This window comes from Neolamprologus brichardi, chromosome 14 (genome assembly GCF_056152115.1).
Source record: "Neolamprologus brichardi isolate AB-2024 chromosome 14, ASM5615211v1, whole genome shotgun sequence".
In the NCBI taxonomy this organism is placed as follows: domain Eukaryota; kingdom Metazoa; phylum Chordata; class Actinopteri; order Cichliformes; family Cichlidae; genus Neolamprologus; species Neolamprologus brichardi.
Window position 1 is genome coordinate 5994530 of NC_142117.1, and position 21955 is coordinate 6016484.

Below are 21955 nucleotides of genomic sequence, written 5' to 3' on the forward strand. Positions count from 1 at the left end.
TGGGCTAAAAACGCCCCTGGTGCCAACACAACAAACCTCATTAAAAAAAAAGAATTGGGGAGCCCCGGCTCTCACTGACGGGAGTTTGCTCTTCTGATTCACTGCAAAGCTGTTAATAGTGACACATCACTATTAACCACTTGTTTCCCAAACCAGAAGACCAAAGAGTAGCCTGATGGTTCTCGACTATTCATGTTTAAATGAACTGGTACCAATATTGCACTTTTCTACCCATACTGTGCACTCAACAGTCACTACACTACTACTCTAAGGTGTACATCACTTCTCTCTCTCTCTCTCTCTCTCTCTCACACACACACACACACACACACACACACACACACACACACACACACACACACACACAAAAAGCAGGAACAACTGGGGGTTCAGCATCATGCTCAAAGATACTTCAGCACCTGCTCTAGCTCCTGAGTCACAGCTACTCCATGTATGGAAACAAATATTCATGAGATAATACTAAATGGAAATACAATTGAAGACAATTATTTGAGAGTCAGAATGCCAAGGGACTCCGGTGGAATTTCACCCATTTAAAGCAGAAATTTCTTGGATGGTCTGTACCTCGCAGCAGGTTGCGTTATTTCTGATTAATCCAAACACCAAAAGGCTATAAACACAACAGAGGTAAAGCTCTGAGCCTTGTTCTGCTGGAGGTGTCTTCATATTAAAAATAATTTTGTTTTCTATTTTAAATGAGACAGGCAGAACAAATGATGTTCCTCGGAGGCGCAGCGTTTTTTCTCTGCAAGTGTGGTAAGAAGAGAATAGCCAAAAGAGGGAAAAGCTGAGAGAAAGAAGTGAGAGCAGAGAGAAGTGAACAGAGTGAGAGACGTTTATTATAGATAAGGTACAGATGAGAGCAGAGGCCTGAAACTACCCAGACATACACAAACACAATTTTACTTGAGCTGGTTGGTAGAAAAGACGTGTTTAATTTGTGCTAATCTGAATCTTATCACAAAAGAAACTGAACTCAGGTAGAAAATTTACAAGAATCATCTAAAAACGGTCTAAAAATAAACTCTGCAGCTGGAAACAAGATCGAGAAGTGAGAGAAATAAAACCAACTTATGAGGCGACCTCAGCTGAAACAGTGACAAGTTTTGTGCGTCTCACTTTGATAAATAACCACGGACTGTCAAAGAAAACTGAAAGACAAGGTTTGCTTCTTTTTAAAATTAACAAGACTTTTTTTCCAAACATAGGTTTACAACAAAAGATTGGCAATCATTACCAATACACATGTTGTTTAAAAACACAACAATAAAATCAAACTAAAGGCACATGTACTTAGGTCCCGATGGGTTATCCTAATATCAAGAGACCAGAATGACATGTTGAAACCTTGTTTAAACAGATAGCATTAGCAAGAATCCTGTGCATGTGAGTGTGTGCATCCACTTACGGCTGCTTTTCCAATGACTGAGATGGGATTTAAACAGGAAACAGATGGCATCACCTTTGCATCCTTAATATGATTACAATGAGTCGATACATTCTATGTTGTGCTGTGAAGGACATTTCAGGGACATACATGTCCGAAACAAGCATAATTCACTTCAAACGATGACTATCATTCCTACAAATCTTTTTAAAATCATATAGAAAAAAGGTACAATAGACTTTCTAATGTTCTTTAAATGTAGAAACAATTTCCAAAATGATTGTTCAGAGACAGGATAACCAGCAAGAAAGTATGCAAGTGAAGGGAAAAAAACAGAAATGGTGAAATTGCGACACAATGACTCTTGTGCATTAAGTGTCAAAAACTGTTGTTACACTTGGTGTTTAAACTACGTTTTAAAATGACTGGGTGTAGGTAAAGAAACCCCCTCTAAGTAACGAGTGCTTCTAATGTAATACTGGTCATATTTACATTTCTTTCGACTCCTGTATGCCCACTGCTAGATTTCTTTTTCCCTTGAACATGTCATACTTTGGCAATGAACTACATGAGATCTGAAGAAGCGGAACAGTCCAGAAAACATCTTAAAATAACAGACAACCAAAGAGGAGCAGAGACGATGTAAATGGCTTTCAGAACAATGCCAGCCTGATGTTTAAACTGGTATCTGCTGAAAGAGTAGGTGGTTCAGAAAGGAATACATAGAGAAGTGACTCAGACTTCAAAGATAAATTCAGGGAGAGGTCAACTCTGACAGACAGTTCAACACGAAATAAACCACAGACCGCACTTTAAATGAAAACTACCAGTCTGTACTGCTCTAAAGAGGATCTCAACACCAGGTTAGATTTGAAGTCTTTTTCACCTGTAACTCTGGTAAACAAAGATAACACATTCAGCTGGTGTTTAGTTGCTCTTTAACATGTTGTACGGATCAAAGCAGAACTGCCTCTGGGCTGAGACTGAGGTAAGCACTGCTTCTACTGGTTGAGAAAATATATTGTAGTGAAATTCTGATTTTCTCATTTTTTTCACTGAAAACTATTCCAAGGAAATTTTCAAAAAGGGGACCACTGACAGTGACTTGTTGGCTTGTCACAGATCTGAATGTGACAAGGATTTGGATTAGATGGTAGACTTTGAAAAGGAGACTTTCAGATGGTGATTTCCTCCCATGTCGTAGTTGTGAAGATCCATCAGGGCTTGGATCCCTTCTTCAACTGATGACATCTGGATCAAAGCCATCTTACGGTCTCTTAATCAGGAAACAAAGAAAAGTTGAATGTCACAGGAAGCAACAAAAACATGTTCACTCATGTTCACTTCTTCTTTAACATTACAACTGCCAGAATTTGATAATTTGATAATTTCATTACAGGCTGCAATGTTCAAATATATATTAGAATTTATTAATAAATCAATCAATAAACAGTTGGAGCTCAGGCTGCTGAGCTCTGTACAGCCACCAGGTTCTCCACGTGTTCTGTCACACACTCCACCTTCTTTAACGCGCTCTGACACGACTTAGCATCCCACCCACGACCTTTCAATCCCGGAGTAACTATTCATCTTTTATCAATCCATCACATCCAGCTAGCTCTGCCTCATGTCATAGCAATATGCATATCAAAATGTGTGTAAACAATATGTGTTGCTAGGCAACCCAACATGTTCTGTTCTTGTTATTCATTAATTTCTATGGGAACAAAATGATGTCCCATTTGATGAAAAAACCCATTATAGGAATAGTTTGGGAATATGAAATGATAGTGTTTTAATTTGACCACAGTTACATAATTTAAAAAATTCCAAAGGGTCAAAATGATCCCCTTGTGGTTCTAGTGTTCTTTTGTAAGTTACCCCAGTGAATTGCATGCTACTTATCTAAAGTGTTTCAAAGTGCTGCTTTTAACTTAAAGTAGAACGAATACCACTTGTAGTGTCTTAAATAACTTCGTACTGAAAGGTTACTTACTGGAAAAACTTGAAGGCCTTCACAGTCCCTCCACTGTTGGAGAACAGAAGACGCAGGTCATCTTCTCCTACCCCATCACTAAACAGGAAAACAGCAACTGTTATAACCTTGAAGCAAAAAATTATAAATAATACAATGTGTCCGTGGCTATTTTACCGAATGTTGGAGAGGTGAAGTGTTGCCGAGGGTGGAAAGATGTTCTGGAAGTTTTTCGATCCTGGCTTCTTAAAGCGATGGAGTGGTGAGCCAGAAAAATCTGTGTATTGAAAACAAAATATCCACATCTTGACAAAAACACCTGCTAAAAAGTTTTGCTAATAATTCAATAACCAAATCTAGAAACTACAAACATTTTTAGACTCATGGACTAGGTCAGGGGTCGGCAACCTGCGGCTCCGGAGCCGCATGCGGCTCTTTAGTCCTTATACTGCGGCTCCGCGTGGTTTGGGAAAATAAATTAGAAGTATTTAGCTGAAGTGTAATTTATTTATGTTAGTTCTTTTTTAACTTGTAGTTCTAAATTGGAAGTTTATTGTGATATTGAAATATAAAAATAAAATTATATTCTATTATTTTTTCATTGCTCAAAATAAGCGTCACACTCGCGGAAGCCGGTGTACCCACAGAAACGCCGTGCCTTTATTGAGACTTTCAACCCCAGGTAGGCCAATTATGGATCTTCGGATCCACATTATGTCAGCAGCTGTTCTCCACCGTGAACTAAGTTAAAAACAAACACCGCTCACGCCTCACCGATGACAGCTTACAGTCCTGCGTAAAGATGAAAGCCCGATTTGCAGACGCTGTGCGCAGAGGTTCAGGAGCAGAAGTCCCATTGTAAACATATCACGGCAGATCCGACGATGTTTGCATGAACACGCTTTTCAGCATTTCTTTATTGACCACTTTTCACACACGGTTGCTGTACGCATACAGCCGGCTGTAGCTTTTCAGCTCACAGCCCGACACATAATAACACAACAGCATAGAGAGCACAGACGGGTGCTATCTATGCGGGTACCGCTCAGGTGCGTCGCCTCCCCTGCAGCGGCGCTGCAGACCACGCCCCGCCACACACATTAACCAGGTAAAATACATATTTAGGCAGAATTTAACAAATATCTATTTTTCATTTTTCAGCAGCATAGTGCTTTTTTTCCAATTATTTTTTAAAAGTCAGGTCAAAGCTCCAAAAGCCCAAAGGCGATATAACAGTTTTTGTTTGCTACATGGATAATTTTAGTTCAGCTGGGTGTCTTTCCTTTTGTTCTATTTCTTTAAGAGTTCAAAATGTGTTAATTGCCTAAATAAAATGTAATTTTCTCTGTAGCACTTCAAGGATTTCATAAGCAACATACCTTATTTGTTCACACAAAGCATAAAGGTAAAAAACAATATATACAGTGTTATCTTTATTTTAGATGTCAAAAAGTATTTGCGGCTCCCAGTGTTTTCTTTAGCGTGGAAACTGGGTCCAAATGGCTCTTTGGGTGTTAAAGGTTGCTGACCCCTGGACTAGCTGAACAATCTTTGAATATGGCATCTGGTTCTCCCAAGCAGGACAGCGCTGCCATTAAGACAGAGAAAAAACTTTCCAGCATCTTAAATTAACTTTATGGGTCTTACCATAAAACTACATATTGTTTTATGCACTTATGTAACTAGATCAGGCCACAGCTGTTTTTCATCAAATAACAGTTGTTTCAATGTTCTTTATTTAAAATAATGAAGTTGGCGATAGAAGTGTAACATCCAAAGGGGCAACGTTTTCTTTAAGTCAAGTCTCTCCTTTGACACACAATCATCTTTTTGGTATGCCACACAAAATTTTGGTAAAGTCAAACATGTGTATCATAAATAACGAGATTTCCATACAGGATTTGTTGGAGTGTAGTGAAGGAAAACACACAGAGGGTTGGCTGCAGTGGCGACACCTGTAGGGAGCAGCTATTCTTGATGCAGGGCTTGACACCAGCTCCGGAGTAAGGCTGCAGTTATCACTTATTTTAGTAATCAAGTATTTCATTGATTATTCCATCGATAAATTGGATAAGAAATACTTTTGTCTCATTAATGAGCAATAATAAATATTCAAAGGTGCAAAAACAAAGGTTTTAGAAATTGTAGTGTTTTAAGTTTGTACACTGTTAAAAATTAAAACAGAATGGCTGTCTCCAGCCTTCAGCCAGTTGTCTAATTTAAACACCAAATTGGATTACATTAACAGTTCATCTGCATGTTTCATTTTAACTTCTGTATATTTCTGTACAACCTTTGTAGCTTTACTGCAGATTTTTCACTGTGTAAAAAGTGGCAGTGGATGCGAGCAGCTGCAAAGTTTGCTTTTCTTCACATCGGAGTTTGTTAAACAGGTGGTTTGATGAAGGACTCCCACCAGCTGTTTCCAGTAAAGGTTTTAATGATGATTACAGGAAAAAGTGCTACTATTTTGGACAAGCCATTGTACTGTGCCCCCCCGTGGCTGGGTTAATCCTTTGATACACAACAAGCAACGTGAAAGATACTGCCTTGTTGCCTTCCAGGATCATCTTACCTTTAGTTAATAGTTGGTCATCCAGTCCTTCTCTGGGCAAAGCCACAGTCTGATGTTTGGACAGTGTCACTCTCATCACTTTGCCAAATACCTTCTGACCATTCAGGTGACTCATGGCTACAGGTGAGAAATGCAAACCAAGAGAAAAAAAACTTGACAAATGTTGACAATATGAAATTTTCTGATGCAGTGATTTTGATCATTACTGTACTGTAATGATCAAAATCACTACTCGAGTGACTTTGTACATGCAGATCTCAAGCGCTACAAAAACAAAAGCACATTTCATTTTCTTCATATCAATGAGAATCTTTAACAGAACATTTTTTCAGTGAAATAATAAATAAATAATTTTTTCCTAGAGAGTTTTTTAAAATATCTCAACCAGTGGAACTGGCAAGTTTTCACATTAAGCCTGAAACAGTGATTGTAAAAATACAAGCATCATGCCTTAAATGATCTCAAACTTACCAAGTTGAGCCTGGTTGCCATCTGACAGCTGAATCAGAGCGCTGTCCTTTTTGTTGTAGAGTATCTTTACCCTTTGCACATCACCATAGACCCCTGAAGGTACAGAAAGAGAGAGCGAGAGAGAACGAGCGCGAGCGAGAGAGGGAGATCGATAGGAGAGAAAGAGAGCAGGGGAGAAGAGAAAGAAGACAGACAGAGCAGGAGAGATGGAGCCGACGAAGATAAAAAAAGGAGAAGTGTGAAGGATGGAAGGAATAAAGTTAGTGCTAGAAAGACAAATGAAAAAGATGGAATCTTCCCATTTGACTTCAACTTTAAAGTCAATAAAATGCCTCTGTGAACCTGAGTAGTTTTATATCATGACTGTGAACCAATGAGAAAATCGTGGTTGAGCTTTAGCAATGACACCTGATTGATTATTGAGCAGTGTATGCAGGACTCACAAATCCAGCCTAATAATGCAATTCAAAATGGAAAACTAGACACGGACATGGTCAAAAATACACGTCATTAAACAAATATAGAGTAAACTAAGTCAGGAACATGACTTAGTTAGAACTCAGAACAACTTTTCAGTGATTTTGAATGGAGATATTTTGAACTGTGGACATCTTGGAGTTGCAAAAACTAAAAACTAGTTTATATGAGTGTAAAGGCAAGAAACTCTCGTGCTACTCGACAGTCCAATGTGACCTTTGTGACACAACTTATTTAGAGGATTGATTGGCTGCAAAATCCAACTGCAAACTGACTGCACTTGTTTAAAACAAAATCTAGAAAAAAAAAAGGAAAGAAAGAAAAGTAGTGCAAGAATGAGTCTTAATGAGTACACAGGACTGTCGTGATCAACCTGATTATCAGTAAGGAAGGAAAAAATAAAAAAACACTAAAAGACACATGGTAGCCAAGGCACAAGGAGAAAGATAGCAGAAATCTGCAGGGATGCAATACTTTCTGCCGTGGTCTTTGCTAATAAACTTGAGAGTGGAACAAATATTTATTTTGCCATTTCATCTAAAACAAATTTTATCTCATTTGTGGTCGCTGTGGGGCTCTAACAACGCTTCTATTACTTCTACTGGCGGTAAAATCTTTCAGCACTCACTTTTACAATGAAGCAGTTGAATTACATTTTCACAGGCAGATGTTCTATGTATTTAAAGGTTAGTCCTAAAACAATAGTCAGGTGTTCATATCAACACTGAAACAGGTTCCTAGTCATTAAATAATCCCTTTCCTAATGCACTTTTAGGGTACAGTTTTAAAATTATAAGAAGAAGAAAAAAATTAGGGTGATTAAAGAAAATACTGGTTCAAGCACTGGCTGGCTGGGGCTTGTTCTCCCTGTACCTGCATGGATTTCCACTAAAAAAAAATCCTGCTTCCTCCCACAGTCCAAAGACATGCATGTTAGATTAACTGGTGATTCTAAATGGCCATGGATATTAAAAAATATTTTCTCTTGTTTTTACTGGCCCGTGTGTGCCGTGGTACGAGAAACATGCAAAACTAAAGATATATCATAAACTGTTAAGCTCAGTCTGAAACCTTGTCAATGCCAGCTACACGTACAGAAGCTGCTCAGCTATGGAAAACCATGCTGTGAAGCTCCTGGTGGACAGTTTTTGTGTTGATGTTAATGGCAGAGGATGTTTGGGTGAGCAGAGCATTAGTGACCCCGCTCTGTACCTTTACTTTACTTTTACGATTTGAATTATTGCAACATCACCATTTTATTTTTGTACCATGCTCCAATTCAATGAGTTCTTCCACAAATTGCAGACTGCATGGCTAGATGTAGAATTTTATACTCCTGTGGCAAAGAGTCTAAACACACCTAAATTTTAAGATTCCCCATACTTTTGTCCATATAGCATACATTTTTTTCCATGCTCATTATGAACAATTAAAAGCTCTCTCAGTGTTCACAGAGACACCCGACTATTGACTTGAAAAAATTCTTAAGTTGAAGAAAATATGGTGCAGTATTTTAGATACATATATGCAGTTGACAGTTTGGCTTTTTCGGCTTTCTGTAATTGTACATGTAAAAAGAAAACACCAACAACAAAAAACAAAACAGAAACTTGTCTTTTGACTGAAGGCCTGCTACACCAACTGTGGACCAGGCAGAGTTCTTATGCGTTATAGGGTATATATGTAAGTGGTTTTGGTGTCTTGAGTTTAGAGATAAGCTGACCGAATGGACAATCTGTCAGACTCACTGCACTTTTAATGTGGTGACAGAAGTATATTTGAACTCTTGAGTACACAATATAATAGAGAAAGGCTTGGAAATACAGGAAGATACAGAAGTCCACGACATCACTGAAGAAAGTGAACAAAACTTGATTAACAGAGAGAGATATACAGATAGAATAGTAGAGGTTGAACATACCGAAGAGGGTAAAGAGACTTTGAGGCGTGACCATCTTTAGAGAGAGAGACCGCAGAGCAGAGGACAGGAAGAGGAGGAGCAGAGGAGGAGGAAGAGGAGAGACGAAGGTAGAAATCAGACCGCCCAGCGTTGGACGAGGGGTGGTGGTTTCCATGATGGTGAGGGGTGGAGCAAAGATGAAGGGCATAGGGGAGTGGGAGTTTCGGAGAGGAGGAGGGTCAAAATGGCAAAACCAAATTGGTTTTAGATCAGAGTGAGAAAAGTGAGGAGTAAAAAGTGAGAAAGGAGGCAAAATAATTCAGGGCAAATGTAGATGATTGGTTGCGGGTTAAGAGAAGTGTGCGGCAGTAAAGAATGGATGGCCACATGGAGAGAAAATAAATGTGTGAAGGGGGAGCAGAGGAGGGAAAAAAGGAGGCAGGGAAAGGAGAAAGGAGGAGAGGAGGACAAAAACCAAAGCAGAGGTCAGTAAACAGAGCATCAGTGGAATATCAACGGAGTCTGATTGATTGCTGGCTGGATTTCAAACACACACAGTCCAGTTTTGTTTACACACATATGCAAACATTTCTTTCGGAATGCATTTAACAGCGAGGAAAACTAAACAAAACAATGGAAGGCAGGTGTAATAATAAACAAAAAAACAAAGAGTGAGTGGAAGAGTGAGCAGCAGGACACATCAAACCAAAAGGACACAGTACCATGAAGCAGATGGCTGGAGGCATCGAGCGCCACAAGAACCACCATCCATGTCTGGCAGATCAAACTGACAAGTGTGGAGGAGCTTTATACAAACAATGGAGCTAGACCACTTAAATGCAAAGCAATAAATTATTCATTCAAACAGGTCCTAATGATACATTACTAGGGATGCACCAATCCAAGGCAATAACACCTGTAATATACCTGCTAATACGGAGTACCGATCCAATAGTCCACTAGTACTAAAATACAAAGCTGTTTCCATCCCTCTGAGGAGGAGACTGGGAATCATTGTTTGTAAAAGCAAACTACAATGAAAGAATGCATTTGTGTCATTTAAGCTCAGTGTGACACTGCTGTGATGTCATTAATGGTCACACTGGTTTCTCATTGGCCCGCTGTCACTGATACCTAATATAGCTTTCAGAGTCATGATTCGACTGGCATTGGGTCGGCGCATTCCCATGTACGGCAATTTAAAACCAGGACGATCTAAAAAGCTATTCATAAAAGAACATGTATTCATTTTACAAATTTCATCCTATTTAAAAAAAAAAATCTAACATTTCAAATAAGTCCTTGTGTCATCACTATACGTAGTCCAACCCTGGAACTAGATCCTCTGTGTTAACAGAGGCCATTGCCAAAACAAGGGTGTCAGTTTGTCACATTTTAGTACAATCAAAATTAGTCGAAAAATTTTAGAATGTTCAAGATGGATGAAAGCTTTTTTTTTTAAAAGTTTTGCTCGTTGTCTAGGACTTCTTTTACTATGAAAACTGGAAACTCAAGTCTACTGTGTTAAAACAGCTAAAATCCATCCATACATTTGATGACAGAGTAGAGAAAGAATGAGCAAGTGACTGAAAAACATCACTTGGGTTCAACACTTACAATATGAAGAATGGCCACACCACACCCAAACACTACTTAGCAAATGGACTGTATTGAGCAGACTCCCAAGTGTATGTGGAAGTTGCTGCTCTCAAGCGGATTGGTCACCAGAGAAAACTGTGTGCTCTTATGAAACAGTCAGGATACAGCTCCTGCACTAAGGGTAGAAGTGTGAAACCACTATTTTACTAAGTCCATTAAGTCCATTTCAATACAGAGAGGGACAAAGACAGACAGAGAGAGAGGAAAAGAGAAGGAGTTTGATAGAGAGATGGAACACAGAAAAAGATAACAGGTACAGAAGATACTGGAAAAACAGATGACAGAATAGTTGCACATTTAGACTTAGAAAATTAACAAAAAATTGAAAGACTAAATAGAATGCTATGATAAAAAATATACAAGTATGCAGGTGTTTATTACAGAGAAACCTCTCACCATCTGACAGACACAATGGGATCAAACATGAAGTAGTTGAAAATATTTTAAGACAGTAAAATTTAGGACTTGTGATGGGTCTTGGAGAACAAAATCAATCTGGAGATTCATCTCTCTCTCTCTCTCTCTCTCACACACAGACACAAAAACACACATATACAGACACACACACCCTCACACCACTACCTAACAGTCATTCCTGAATCTGAGAAAGTTCTTGAAAACAAGATAAATTGGCCAATCCACACTAAAGGCCAATCCACACTGGACAATTTAACTGGGGGAAAAAAGTTTTGGTGCTAAGTGAAGAAAACCCTGAAACAGCTTAGGGGTCAAGACGATGTATTATACTTTAGCTAAGTGGAGGAAGATATGGGAAAAATTTAGCACACAAAAGACATAGCACACATCCAACCACAGCCCACACAGGAATTTACACTACTACCAACTTCAGCAGCATCCAACAATTCAAATAAGTGCATTTTACAGAACTTAAAAATATCACTTTAACATTATGCACATGGTTTGTGTACCTCTTCATTTAGGTTGGATGCCAACAGGACCCCTGACACTCCTGATCCTGATAGAGCAACGCGACCTGCAGCTGCTGCTGCTGCTGCTGCCGCACTCAGAGGGCTGATGGCTCCTGTTCGGAAAGCACAAGAGAAGGCACATCTCAGAATTAGACACTAAACTACAAAAACTAGAAACACCAACACACTTGTTTATTGTCAGCTAACTGCATGAAACATTGGCAGGGCTATTATTTTTAATCAGTTTAACAGATTCTAAATGAAAGAACTACTGTGATCTGAAATGCGAAATACAATGTAACAATTCCTCAAATGTGATAAAGAAAAAAAGACATGAAAAGAAATCAAAATGGATAACCTAACCAATTCAGGGTAGGGTCTGACATGATTGAGGTTATTGGTGGTATGACAATTGCCATTTAACTTTAGCTATCTCAACTTAAAAAAAAAAGTAGTACTTGTTGGCACTACAGAAATGAAAGGGAACGGTCACCAAAGTGAACATTACCTGCACTATACCATTTAACATTTTTGCTTCTTCTCTATAGAGGTAAACCACAAAGAGAAGCAGGGCTTCCACTAGAAAAGCTGTTGGCCCCATAACCTTCAAAAGTCAACATCATTCATACAGCAAAGAATGATTAAGGCTGCTGTAATCTGTAATTGGGGGACATATGTGGATGGATAACAGCTAAACAGTTAAAACAACAGTAAATAATATAAGTTATTATTGAGTTTGTTTGTTTGTTTTTTAATTAACCTTTAAAGCTTTTTCCAAGTTGTTTTTATATGTTTAACACAATAAAAATATGCTAGTGGATACAGGTAACAGCTGTAACTGTACAGCTGGGGGAGGGTGTAGTTGTCGACAACAATGAAGCACACATAACATTTCCCCCCCAAATCTCACTGCATTCAACTAACAGGGCCATTTGAATCAACGCAGATTTACACTCTCAACAAAGACCCCTCATTTTAAAACATGGGGAAGAAAAACAACCATGAGCAAAGTTTTCACACTGAATATTATTTCTATTTTTTTTATTTTTTTATTTTTTTTACAAAAATCAACGCCCAAAACATACAACCTGCATTTAAACCATTTAAGTGTTTTGGTGAACAGAACAAGTTAATCTACAAAGACAAATTTTTCAAGACTTCAAAACACAGCAATCTTTAAATCTCTGAAACTCTCAGTATTGCTATTAAATTAAGCTGAAAAAGCACAGTTTAAACAGTTCAGCTAATTTAACACAACCTATACATATATTTCAATATTAAAAATAAGATTAAAAAAGCTCATAAAAATAGTTCAGGTCAATCAATGCCAGCACATTATTGGGAAAAAACATTTATTATGTGATGAACTATAATAATACAGGGGACTGCAAAGAACCCAACTGTTTACAAGATGGTAAACAGCAGTTTCTTAAGGCCACTATTTGCCTCATTTATATATTTAGTTCCAATATCAACCGACCTATTTCGTAACCACTATGCTTTCATATTAATCATAGCTGGACATGACAGGAGACAGGGCAGCAGTAACAGAGTCATGGAAAAACAAAAATAAGAAAAAAATTATAGGTACCTCCACCCTGCGAGAGGGAGAGAGAAGATGAGTAACCTCCTCCACTAGAGTAGGAAGCTAGTGCTCCAGATGGGGTACCTACAAGACAATAACAGCTAGATTTATACCACACAACACTTAGCTAACCTAGCACCAAAGAGTACAAATATCACAAAAATCCATACTGGCCTAAATAACAGTATTATATTTAATGAGTTATTAAAGTCAATAAGTAAATATTTATCGAAAACTACTCAGATACTGCATGTCAGATACTGCATCGTCAACAGATTAGAAGAGACAAAATTAACATTAAAAAAAGAACTCTGTGCTTAAATAAGATCTAAAATATATCAGCATTACAGCATGGCTGCAATACACCAGCAACCTGTAAGCTGACACCTCACAAAAAGAGGAACAGAGATGATTTATGTACAAGTAGGATGACCAGAGACGAGTTACGGACATCCAAAAGTCAGTATACAAATGGTGTCATTTGCTATGAATAACGTGTACTTGTCTAAGAGAAAGAAACTTGCTTCTCAAATAAAATGTAACAAACTGACCCACAGCTACAACCTGATGGAAATAAATGCAAGTAAGATCTCTTTTGCTTCAAAGATGGAAGATACTTCTCTACGTCTACAGTTTAATTTGTAGCTACTACAACAAACTTGTAATCTTGTAATGTAAGCTTGTAAGAATTTGTGTCGTTTGCCGCAACTATATTTGGCAGCAAGCATTATGCTTCCCAACCATAAGCAGTTCGTTGAGATGACCCGGTGCACCTACTGTACTGACCCAGAAGACGCATATTTAGGAAGCCTGTGAGAAAAATAAGCTTTCAATATCCTGTATAAACAGCAAAATGACTAATGTGCACTACACTGCAAAAAGCTGGGTCTGTTTGAAAGTCACACTCTTGATTGGTTGATCAATTCAAATACTTGCCCCTTCCTAATACACAATACAGTAGCATGGTGTTAAAGTTGATTGTTTTGCAGAATATATTCAGAGTGATTAATAAATAACATTAATGTAAAAGGGAAGAGCACAAGGGCAGTAGAAAAGAACACCAAGTTTATGAAGACAATAACACAAAAAATTGCTTTTGTGTCTGATACTGCATAAATTGCCAAAGTATGAAGTATTGCACATTTCTAACTGACTCCCATGCACCATCAACGACTTGTGCACTATATTTCTTTGTAACTGTTTCGTGCTAGACTTTATCAGGCTAAAGAGGACAACTCATAATATTACCCAGAAACTTTAAACACCCCAGACCAGACCCTAGCACCAAGTCAGTTATACTTATGGGATATTGATCTGGTCAGGTAAATAGCAAAGGGCAAGGCTAATCAGGTACAGCTGCTTTGGTGTTAATGAAAGTAACAACAGGTGCACTAGTGGGGCAACAATGTGACAGGAACGGTTTACAAGTAGGGACCACTGACATGTTTTCCTCCTTATCTTTTCTAATGTTTTTTAACTAGTTTTGCATTTTGCTATTATCAGTGTTTTTGCTATTATCGCTGGTAGCGAGACGCTACCAGCAATACCTGGACCCTACAGAGATTGGACAGGTATTCCAACTCCTCCAGTATGGCACATCAATATGTGCCACGGCCAGAAGGTTTCTTAGTGTCCGATGTCTCCCAGGACAGTCTCAGGGGATTCCAAGAGACAGATGGGAGACAGAAATCTTGCCCAACACAATGACCTCCAGGAGACCAGTAGTGTAAATTTCCAAACTGACCAAACAAGAGAAACAGACTTCACAAGAGTGGCTTAGGGTCCAGTGTTCTCTAGTGGGCCCTGGACTCACTGCCTGGCACTGTGGAGCCCGACTGGCATTTGCCACAGAATACCAGAATTGGCAGGTCAACAACTTGCGCACTGTGTTTTTCAGAGATTAGAAAAAGCAGGTTCATCATGAGCACATGTGAACGATCTGAAAGGGTCTGGAGAATCCAATGAGAACTTTATGCTTCCGGTTGGATGGTCATAATTGTCTGGGGAGGCCTACGCATGAAGGGACCCACACATGTCTGCCAGATCATTTATTCACTTTAATTTTCAAAGTTAATTTTAAATGCATCCCTCTGTAGGTCAAACAATCTATTTACTTGCATTTATTGGCCTTTATTGATTGATTATTATAATGACTAACTGCATTCTTTATTCTCTATTCTTAAATACACAAAGAAATACAGAGCGGAAAGGATTACGACATATTCAGTGTAACTGTAATAATGTGTCGGTAACTGGCTTCAAATTCACTTCCTTAAATTGACCCATGACTGGCAAAAGAATTTCTTTGTGGATGTGTTCCATCTAAAGCAAACAAATGGAGTTGTGAATGTGACAGTACAGGGTTATGGATAAATGGAGGGACAGATAAGTTGATGTTTGGTAGATGGATTCAGGAGGTGGTCTATTTACCCAGTAAAGAATGATCCTTGTTGGTTGACTCTCCATCTCCTGTAGGAAGATCAGGCCTGGTGTAATCTCGACTCTTATCATTGTTGTATTTGACGTTAACGTTGACCAGTTTACTGAAGTCTATCCGCAGAGTACAGCATGAGTTATAGATGTTCTGTCCATCCAAAGACTGAAGTAAAAGGAACAAAAGAGAAATAAAAGCTTGTACAATAATCTCCAAAAGTTGATTCTGTTCATGCAGTCAATGTTGTGGTATCAAATACTGAATTTTTTTTAAGATGTCAGACGAAATCAATAGAGCAAAGCACTTCCTAGCTCATATTTTGAGGTCAGTACCAGATTATTATTTTTATTAATAACAACAACAACAACGACAATGTTGTACAACTGTATTTTGGTACATAGATGGCGACAAATAGAAAGACAGATCTGAAGCCTACAGAGATATACTTTAATAACCCTGGAGAAAAGAAAGTGTTAGACACTGTTGCTACTCTGTCAGCATGTAGTGGCTCAACACATTAAGCATTGTTTTTTCTGGTTTTGTCAGCCATTTATACATCTGCCTGCATACTTTATTTGCACTTCTGCAACAATGGGAAGGCAAAGACCTATTGCAGTGTAACTAGGGAGGATTCAGGGCTATCTGATCCAGCCCTTACTATATGCTTTATTGAAATTAAAGTTTTAAGCCTAATCTTAAAAGTAGAGAGGATGTCTGGCTCCTCAATTAAAACTGGTAGCACAGAACCAAGAATCCTGGAATCTGCCTCCCATTCTAATTCAAAATAAGTAAGTCCTCATTCTGAGTGCAAAATACACTATTGGGGTGACACAGCAGTATGAAGTCTTTAAGATAAGATGGGGCCTGATTATTCAAGATCTTTTATGTGTTGTTGATGTGTTAGCTCCAGTTTGTGTATTTGTGGCCCCACCAGTTTAGCTTGCTGTGCATTGACGGGGTCACTGAACTGCAGAAGAGCCTGGAATTGGTTGTTCTTGGTGAAGGTTATAATCTTCATTACGGTCCCAAACTTACTGAAGATCTGAGAAGAGGAAAAGAAAAGAAAGAAAAAATAACAAACACCATAAAACCATGAGCAGCAAACTTAAACTGAGTAAGGTTCACAATTTTTTCTTTTTTTTTAAATGTATTTTGGGGTCTTTTTACCCTTTATTTGTAATGATGGACAGTGGAGACAAGAGAGGAAAGCTGGGAGACCACGTGCAAAATGTACAGTAAATGGCCTCGAGGCAGATCAAACCCAGGATTCTGTATTAAGGCTATACATAGGTCACATGCTCAACCCAGTGAGCTAAACCAGTGTCCCACCAATTAGATTTGTTATGATAACAGTTTGAAACTATATAGACATCCCCCTAACCCTAACCCTAAGTCTTATGGGGATGATGATCAATGTGGGGATGCACCGATTCATTTTTTTCCAGTTAACATCCAATACGTTGGCTGCGGAAATCTGCCAATGTTGAGTATGATACGATACCAGTTTTAAATTAAGTCGCTATCCTGCCTACATAGTGCTACCAATTACAGTCACAGTAATTAATGCTTTTTCTTCTCACAGACACTTGAAGTGTGGCACTGCTAAAGATCTGGAGGCAAATAATATGAGTGAGTTGACAACATCATGTTATGTTACCATAATAAAAGCTTCCCATGAAGTGTTAAACCAAACCAATGTCCTTCACTCTGGGACCTGATGTAATGCCTCTACGAAAGAATATAATAAGAGTGAAAGTGAACGAGGGAGACAAAGTGAGAAAAAGCAAAGTTGTGTCATCTAACCACAGTTCACAGTTGAGCAAGAAAACTTTCGTTGGCAATGAGAAATGCCTCCAAACTGCTGCTGCTTTGTATAACTGAGGTTAGCTTTATGCTACCTTAGCTCTGCAGCTAGCTGTTGGATAGCACACAAACACAGAATTGAAAGGAAGGACTCAAACTATAGATCAGTCCATTGTCATGACATCTTGTAAAGCGCTTTGAGTGCTCAGTAGAAAAGCGCTATATAAGAACCAGTCCATTTACCATTTTTACCATCCAGTTTTGGGGTCAGTACTGGATATCTGATCGAAATATCGGATATATGCACCCTTAGTTTATTTCTGTGCTCTTTTTCTGACCTGTAGTCCAAACATCAGAAAATACCAGACTGTGTATACCAAACATAATGCCAAATTTAGCATTCATGTTTTACCTGTTGTAGAACATCTAATGTGACAGGATAAAACATGTTGTCAATGATAATTCGCAGGACAGGGCTGGGGGGTGGAGTTAAGTCCAAAACTCCTGGGTCAGAGGACGGAGAGCTTCCATCCTGAACTGCTGACACTGCCTGCAGTACTGCCTGGGCCCTCTGAATGGAAAGAGAAAAGACACAACAATATAAGGTGATATAAGATTAATTCATCGAGGACTGGGTGAAGGACAGTCTTTAGTGTACAAATACAAATAAATAAATCCATCTACCTGGTTAAGAGCAGAGTCTGTTTTCAGTTCCTTATGGTTGGAATACTGGATGAAGACTGGAGTATTTCTGACCTGAATACAATACAAATCCACATATTAGTTACTAAGAATTAAAGCAACAACGGAAAACATTAATGTTTATAGAAAAAGTTGTACTTCAGACCTGTGGTGTGACAGCTGTGTAGTAGTTCACCATAGTTACAGCAGCTTCCTCTGTGCCCAACTCAAGAAAAGCCTGGAAAAGTACACCATGTTCAACTTTTGAAGAATGATAATGCTACAGTTGAGGTGACAAAAAATCCAGGAAAAAATTAACACAAATGGCTAATTTCACAGAGCATCAATAACACCAATGAAAGCCCCCGGGGAACAGACACAGTCTCACTGAATTTAATCGACTAGTAAGTCCACCTGTATTCATAACTGGCCAGATCCTCATTCAATATAGGAATGAATTTTTGGGGGGGGAATAAACTCTGCTCACCTTATGTTAGTAATGGCTTTCCGTGACTAAAATAATGTGAGAGAGCTTTTATTTTGATAAAATCATATCATATCTATCATATTTTGATGAACTTAACTGTTACAAGAGCACTCGCTAGGAAAGTTTTGTCCTTTCAACATTTGCTTTTGGGGGTAAAGTGATAACTAGTATCATCTTCTTTTGCAGTTTACAATGTAACATCATCTATTTACAGTATTCAATGATCAGGTTCACATTAGGTTCAGTTCTTGGATTCTGACAAATCACACCACTGCTGTTGTGACACCTTTGGAATAAGGGAGCGGCTGAAAATAGCCTTTTTTCCTTGCATTAGGCCCAGTGCATAATAGTTAATTTCCCATTCTGTGTAAAAGTTCAATGTTTTATTTTCCATCCTAGCACTAGCCGAAGCGAGAATATTTCACTGTAGCTCACCTGGTTTTTCCCCTTTAGCATCAGTATATTGGTGACCTTTCCAAAGGGCAGCCCCAGAGCGATGACTTCAGTCTCTGACACCTCATTTGGAAGTTTTCTGATGTGGAGGACTCTGGAGGGAGGTGATTCGTCCAGGCGTTGTTTCTTACTGTCACTGCCATTCGCTGAATATGCACATGTAGACAAACATTAAGGATCAATAGCTTTTCATATCAAACCACACAGTTTGGGTCATGTTATTGGGCATACTTGTTCACTGACACATTTTCAAGGATCACTGTAACAAAGAAGTAAGAACAGAACTATTATGAACTTGTAATGTGAAATCATGACTATATAGAAATATTGGGAACCGTTAGCACTGAATTTACCTTTTAGGTCACGTATCATATGTACGTAAAACACTTTTTAAGGAGCTGCTTGTGGGTTCCATTCAAGCTACAACTGTACTCACCAGTCATAGAGTTGGGGCTGCTACCGTACATGTTGAGCTCATCTGAGCCTCTCTAGTAAAACAAGCAAAAAAAGAAAAAAAGTTAAAACTTCTATGTTCAACAAAATCTGAAAGGTATACAAAGAAAAATCTAAAAGATCATGTCAAACAGTCAGGGAATACATAATTGTTAAGAGTAGAGGGAAAAAAACCAAAACTCAGCAATACAACTTACTTTCACACCAACCGCAACATCACTGCCAAAAACAAATGGGAAAAAAGATTAAGGATAAACTGCAAATCTCGTGAGCACTGAAACAAAATAATTGTTCTCATAATTAAAACCAAAATTGAAGTATTGCTTAGTAAAATTGGAAATGATTATGTTGCTGGTGAGAATTTAACTTGTGTTCATTTATTACTGTCGATACTTTGGAGCTCTGATGACTGCACAGATACAACAATTTTCTTATTTCAGAGCTTTAAGTAGAAACTGTACCGTCTAGGCGAGTAACAAAAATGACAAAGTATATGTAGTTTTAGTGCTAATATTCCCTTAAATCATATTACTACTTGAAGAAAAACAATACAGCCGCTTAACACAATCACATTTGTTCTGTTTCAACACACCCACCAACTTTACAGCCTGCTTTGAATATGGCCATATTTACTAAACTGATATACGTTCCTCTTACACACCTTTCGTTTATCCCCTTTCTTTCCAAATGTACAGTCCGAGAAGTATGAGCACCTGATACTGATGCTAAAGTGTTTTAAAACAAACCTAAATCCAAAAAACCGCCTTTATTTATTGCATTATTTTGCATATAGTTAACTGCACAAACTGTTGTGCGAAACACTCTCACAGTGAAATAATAATATATATTTTTTAAACCCTTTATGTACAATACCCCGACAGAGGTGAGTGTAGCATACATTATTCCAGACAAAGGAGCCTGCTTTCAGTTAATGCGCGAGCAGCACCAACTGTCAAGTCATGTCGGCTTTGACATGATTCATTAACGCCGGGTTAACTAATCGCTTATTAAAATTGTAATAACTGACAGTAATAGTCGCCAATGCCATAAAACCACATACATTGATTCCACTGTTACCGGCAGCTTTGTTAATGTAGCAAGCAAACGTTCAATTTTATTTTACACACAAAACAATGCATTATTACGCCGAAACGCATAAGTGTCTTAATCTAACTAGGTTGTTAACACGAGGCATTACCATTACGTTAGAAAAAGACACATAAAACATACTGATGAATAATGCTCCACACACAATCAAGACATTTCAGTAATACATTTCGTGATGTTAGCTAGCTAACGTCGTGCACTTCGCTTTATACAGCTTCACGATTTGCAGGGGAGCTAACATTTAGCCTGTGTCAAACCGAGCAGGGGAAATGCTTTATTCTGAATACGGCCCACGCATAGCTGTGGAGGGCACACCCAAAAGCACCAGCTGCAACATAAATACATTTACCCGTCCATTGCAGCTCTTTGTCCTCTTCTGTCTGTTGATATTTCTGTACTCTTCGATGCGGACACTCAAAGCAAAATGGGCGTTCTTCTTCTTCTTCCTCTTCGTGTCTTTTAAGGGTGAACAACAGTAACATCAGGTGCTTTACTGCCAACCTTTGCTGAGGAGGGGAAAGGGAGATCGACTGTAGAATTTTAGAGGCTGCTTGAAGCTGGCTCCAAAAGCAAATGAATCTCTACTGACTCATATGCTTGAATTATATTTATGCTAAAATCCCTGCGTAGGATAAAACATAAAATCATGAGCAAATAATTTAATTTCACAGACACAGGTATTCATTCACTGCCACTTGCACACAGAACAACCCAGTCCTGTAGAAGTCTACAGCATGCTTGTGAGAGTGTCTGTCAGGCAGCTATGCTCTTAATGCTGAATTCCGATGGTAAATTGGTGTAACTTTTGACAATTTGGAGGGTGGAGCCCAAAGGAAAAAGACGTTCTTTCTGCATAGAAGTAAAAGTAAGCAGCAGAGGTTATGGTGAATTTACAGTTCACATAAACAGAAAAGCCACTGGGGGACTGCATACCTGAAATGTCACACGGGTGATAATGAAAGTGTGGGACAATGATATGACTATATGCCCCTGTGCACCTGCAAAAAGGCCCAGCACTGACCAGGTGTCAGAGGTGAGCATCGCCTTCACATCATAATCAGTCAGATCCTTTACAGTGGAATGGATAGGGATATAAATTACAGAAATGACTATGTCTGTTTGTGAAGCTACTTGTGGATCATATTGTACTGTGTTCTCTTGACAGACATAGCTCCTACTTGAACGTTTGTTTTGTCTTCCTGAACAGACAGACACAAGCATATATTAGGGATGTCTGGGAACAAACAAACAAACATCAGAACTAATAAATCTGCTGTATATGGGATGATTTCTGAAAAATTACCAGAGCCCAGCAGGATGATGAGGAGGAGGCGAACTGTTTTTGTTTTTTTTTTGTTAAAAAGTAAAGCTGAAAGAAAGAGAGTGTGCTAGCAGGGCATAGTGAAAAATAGTAAATTTCAGCTTCTAGATGAATTCGAGATGAATTTCCCACGGACCACCAGAGTGGCAAGGTCAAAGACTCATCTAAAAACATTTAAAGATGCAGATTTATAGCGAAGAACAAAAACCTTTTCTAAAATATCTAAAATGTATTTTA

At 38.5% G+C, this 21955-nt stretch overlaps 1 protein-coding gene across 2 annotated transcripts; it reads right to left on the bottom strand.

Annotated features, from left to right (window-relative positions):
* Positions 1–840: 840 nt before the first annotated feature.
* On the bottom strand, positions 841–20838 carry ptbp2b (polypyrimidine tract binding protein 2b). Of its 2 annotated transcripts, XM_006808415.2 has the most exons (17): positions 20747–20838; positions 19488–19509; positions 19274–19325; positions 18820–18983; positions 18064–18135; positions 17901–17972; positions 17629–17787; positions 16345–16455; positions 15410–15578; positions 12986–13063; positions 11395–11507; positions 8828–8861; positions 6430–6522; positions 5959–6075; positions 3561–3660; positions 3405–3482; positions 841–2684 (listed from the first exon to the last, which is right to left on the bottom strand). In XM_006808415.2, exons 1-17 carry the CDS (start codon positions 20752–20754, stop codon positions 2555–2557), a joined length of 1572 nt encoding a protein of 523 aa, XP_006808478.1. In that variant the 5' UTR covers positions 20755–20838; the 3' UTR covers positions 841–2554. The 2 variants fall into 2 exon arrangements, with proteins under 2 accessions (XP_006808478.1, XP_006808479.1); XM_006808416.2 differs by lacking the exon at positions 12986–13063.
* Positions 20839–21955: the final 1117 nt, after the last annotated feature.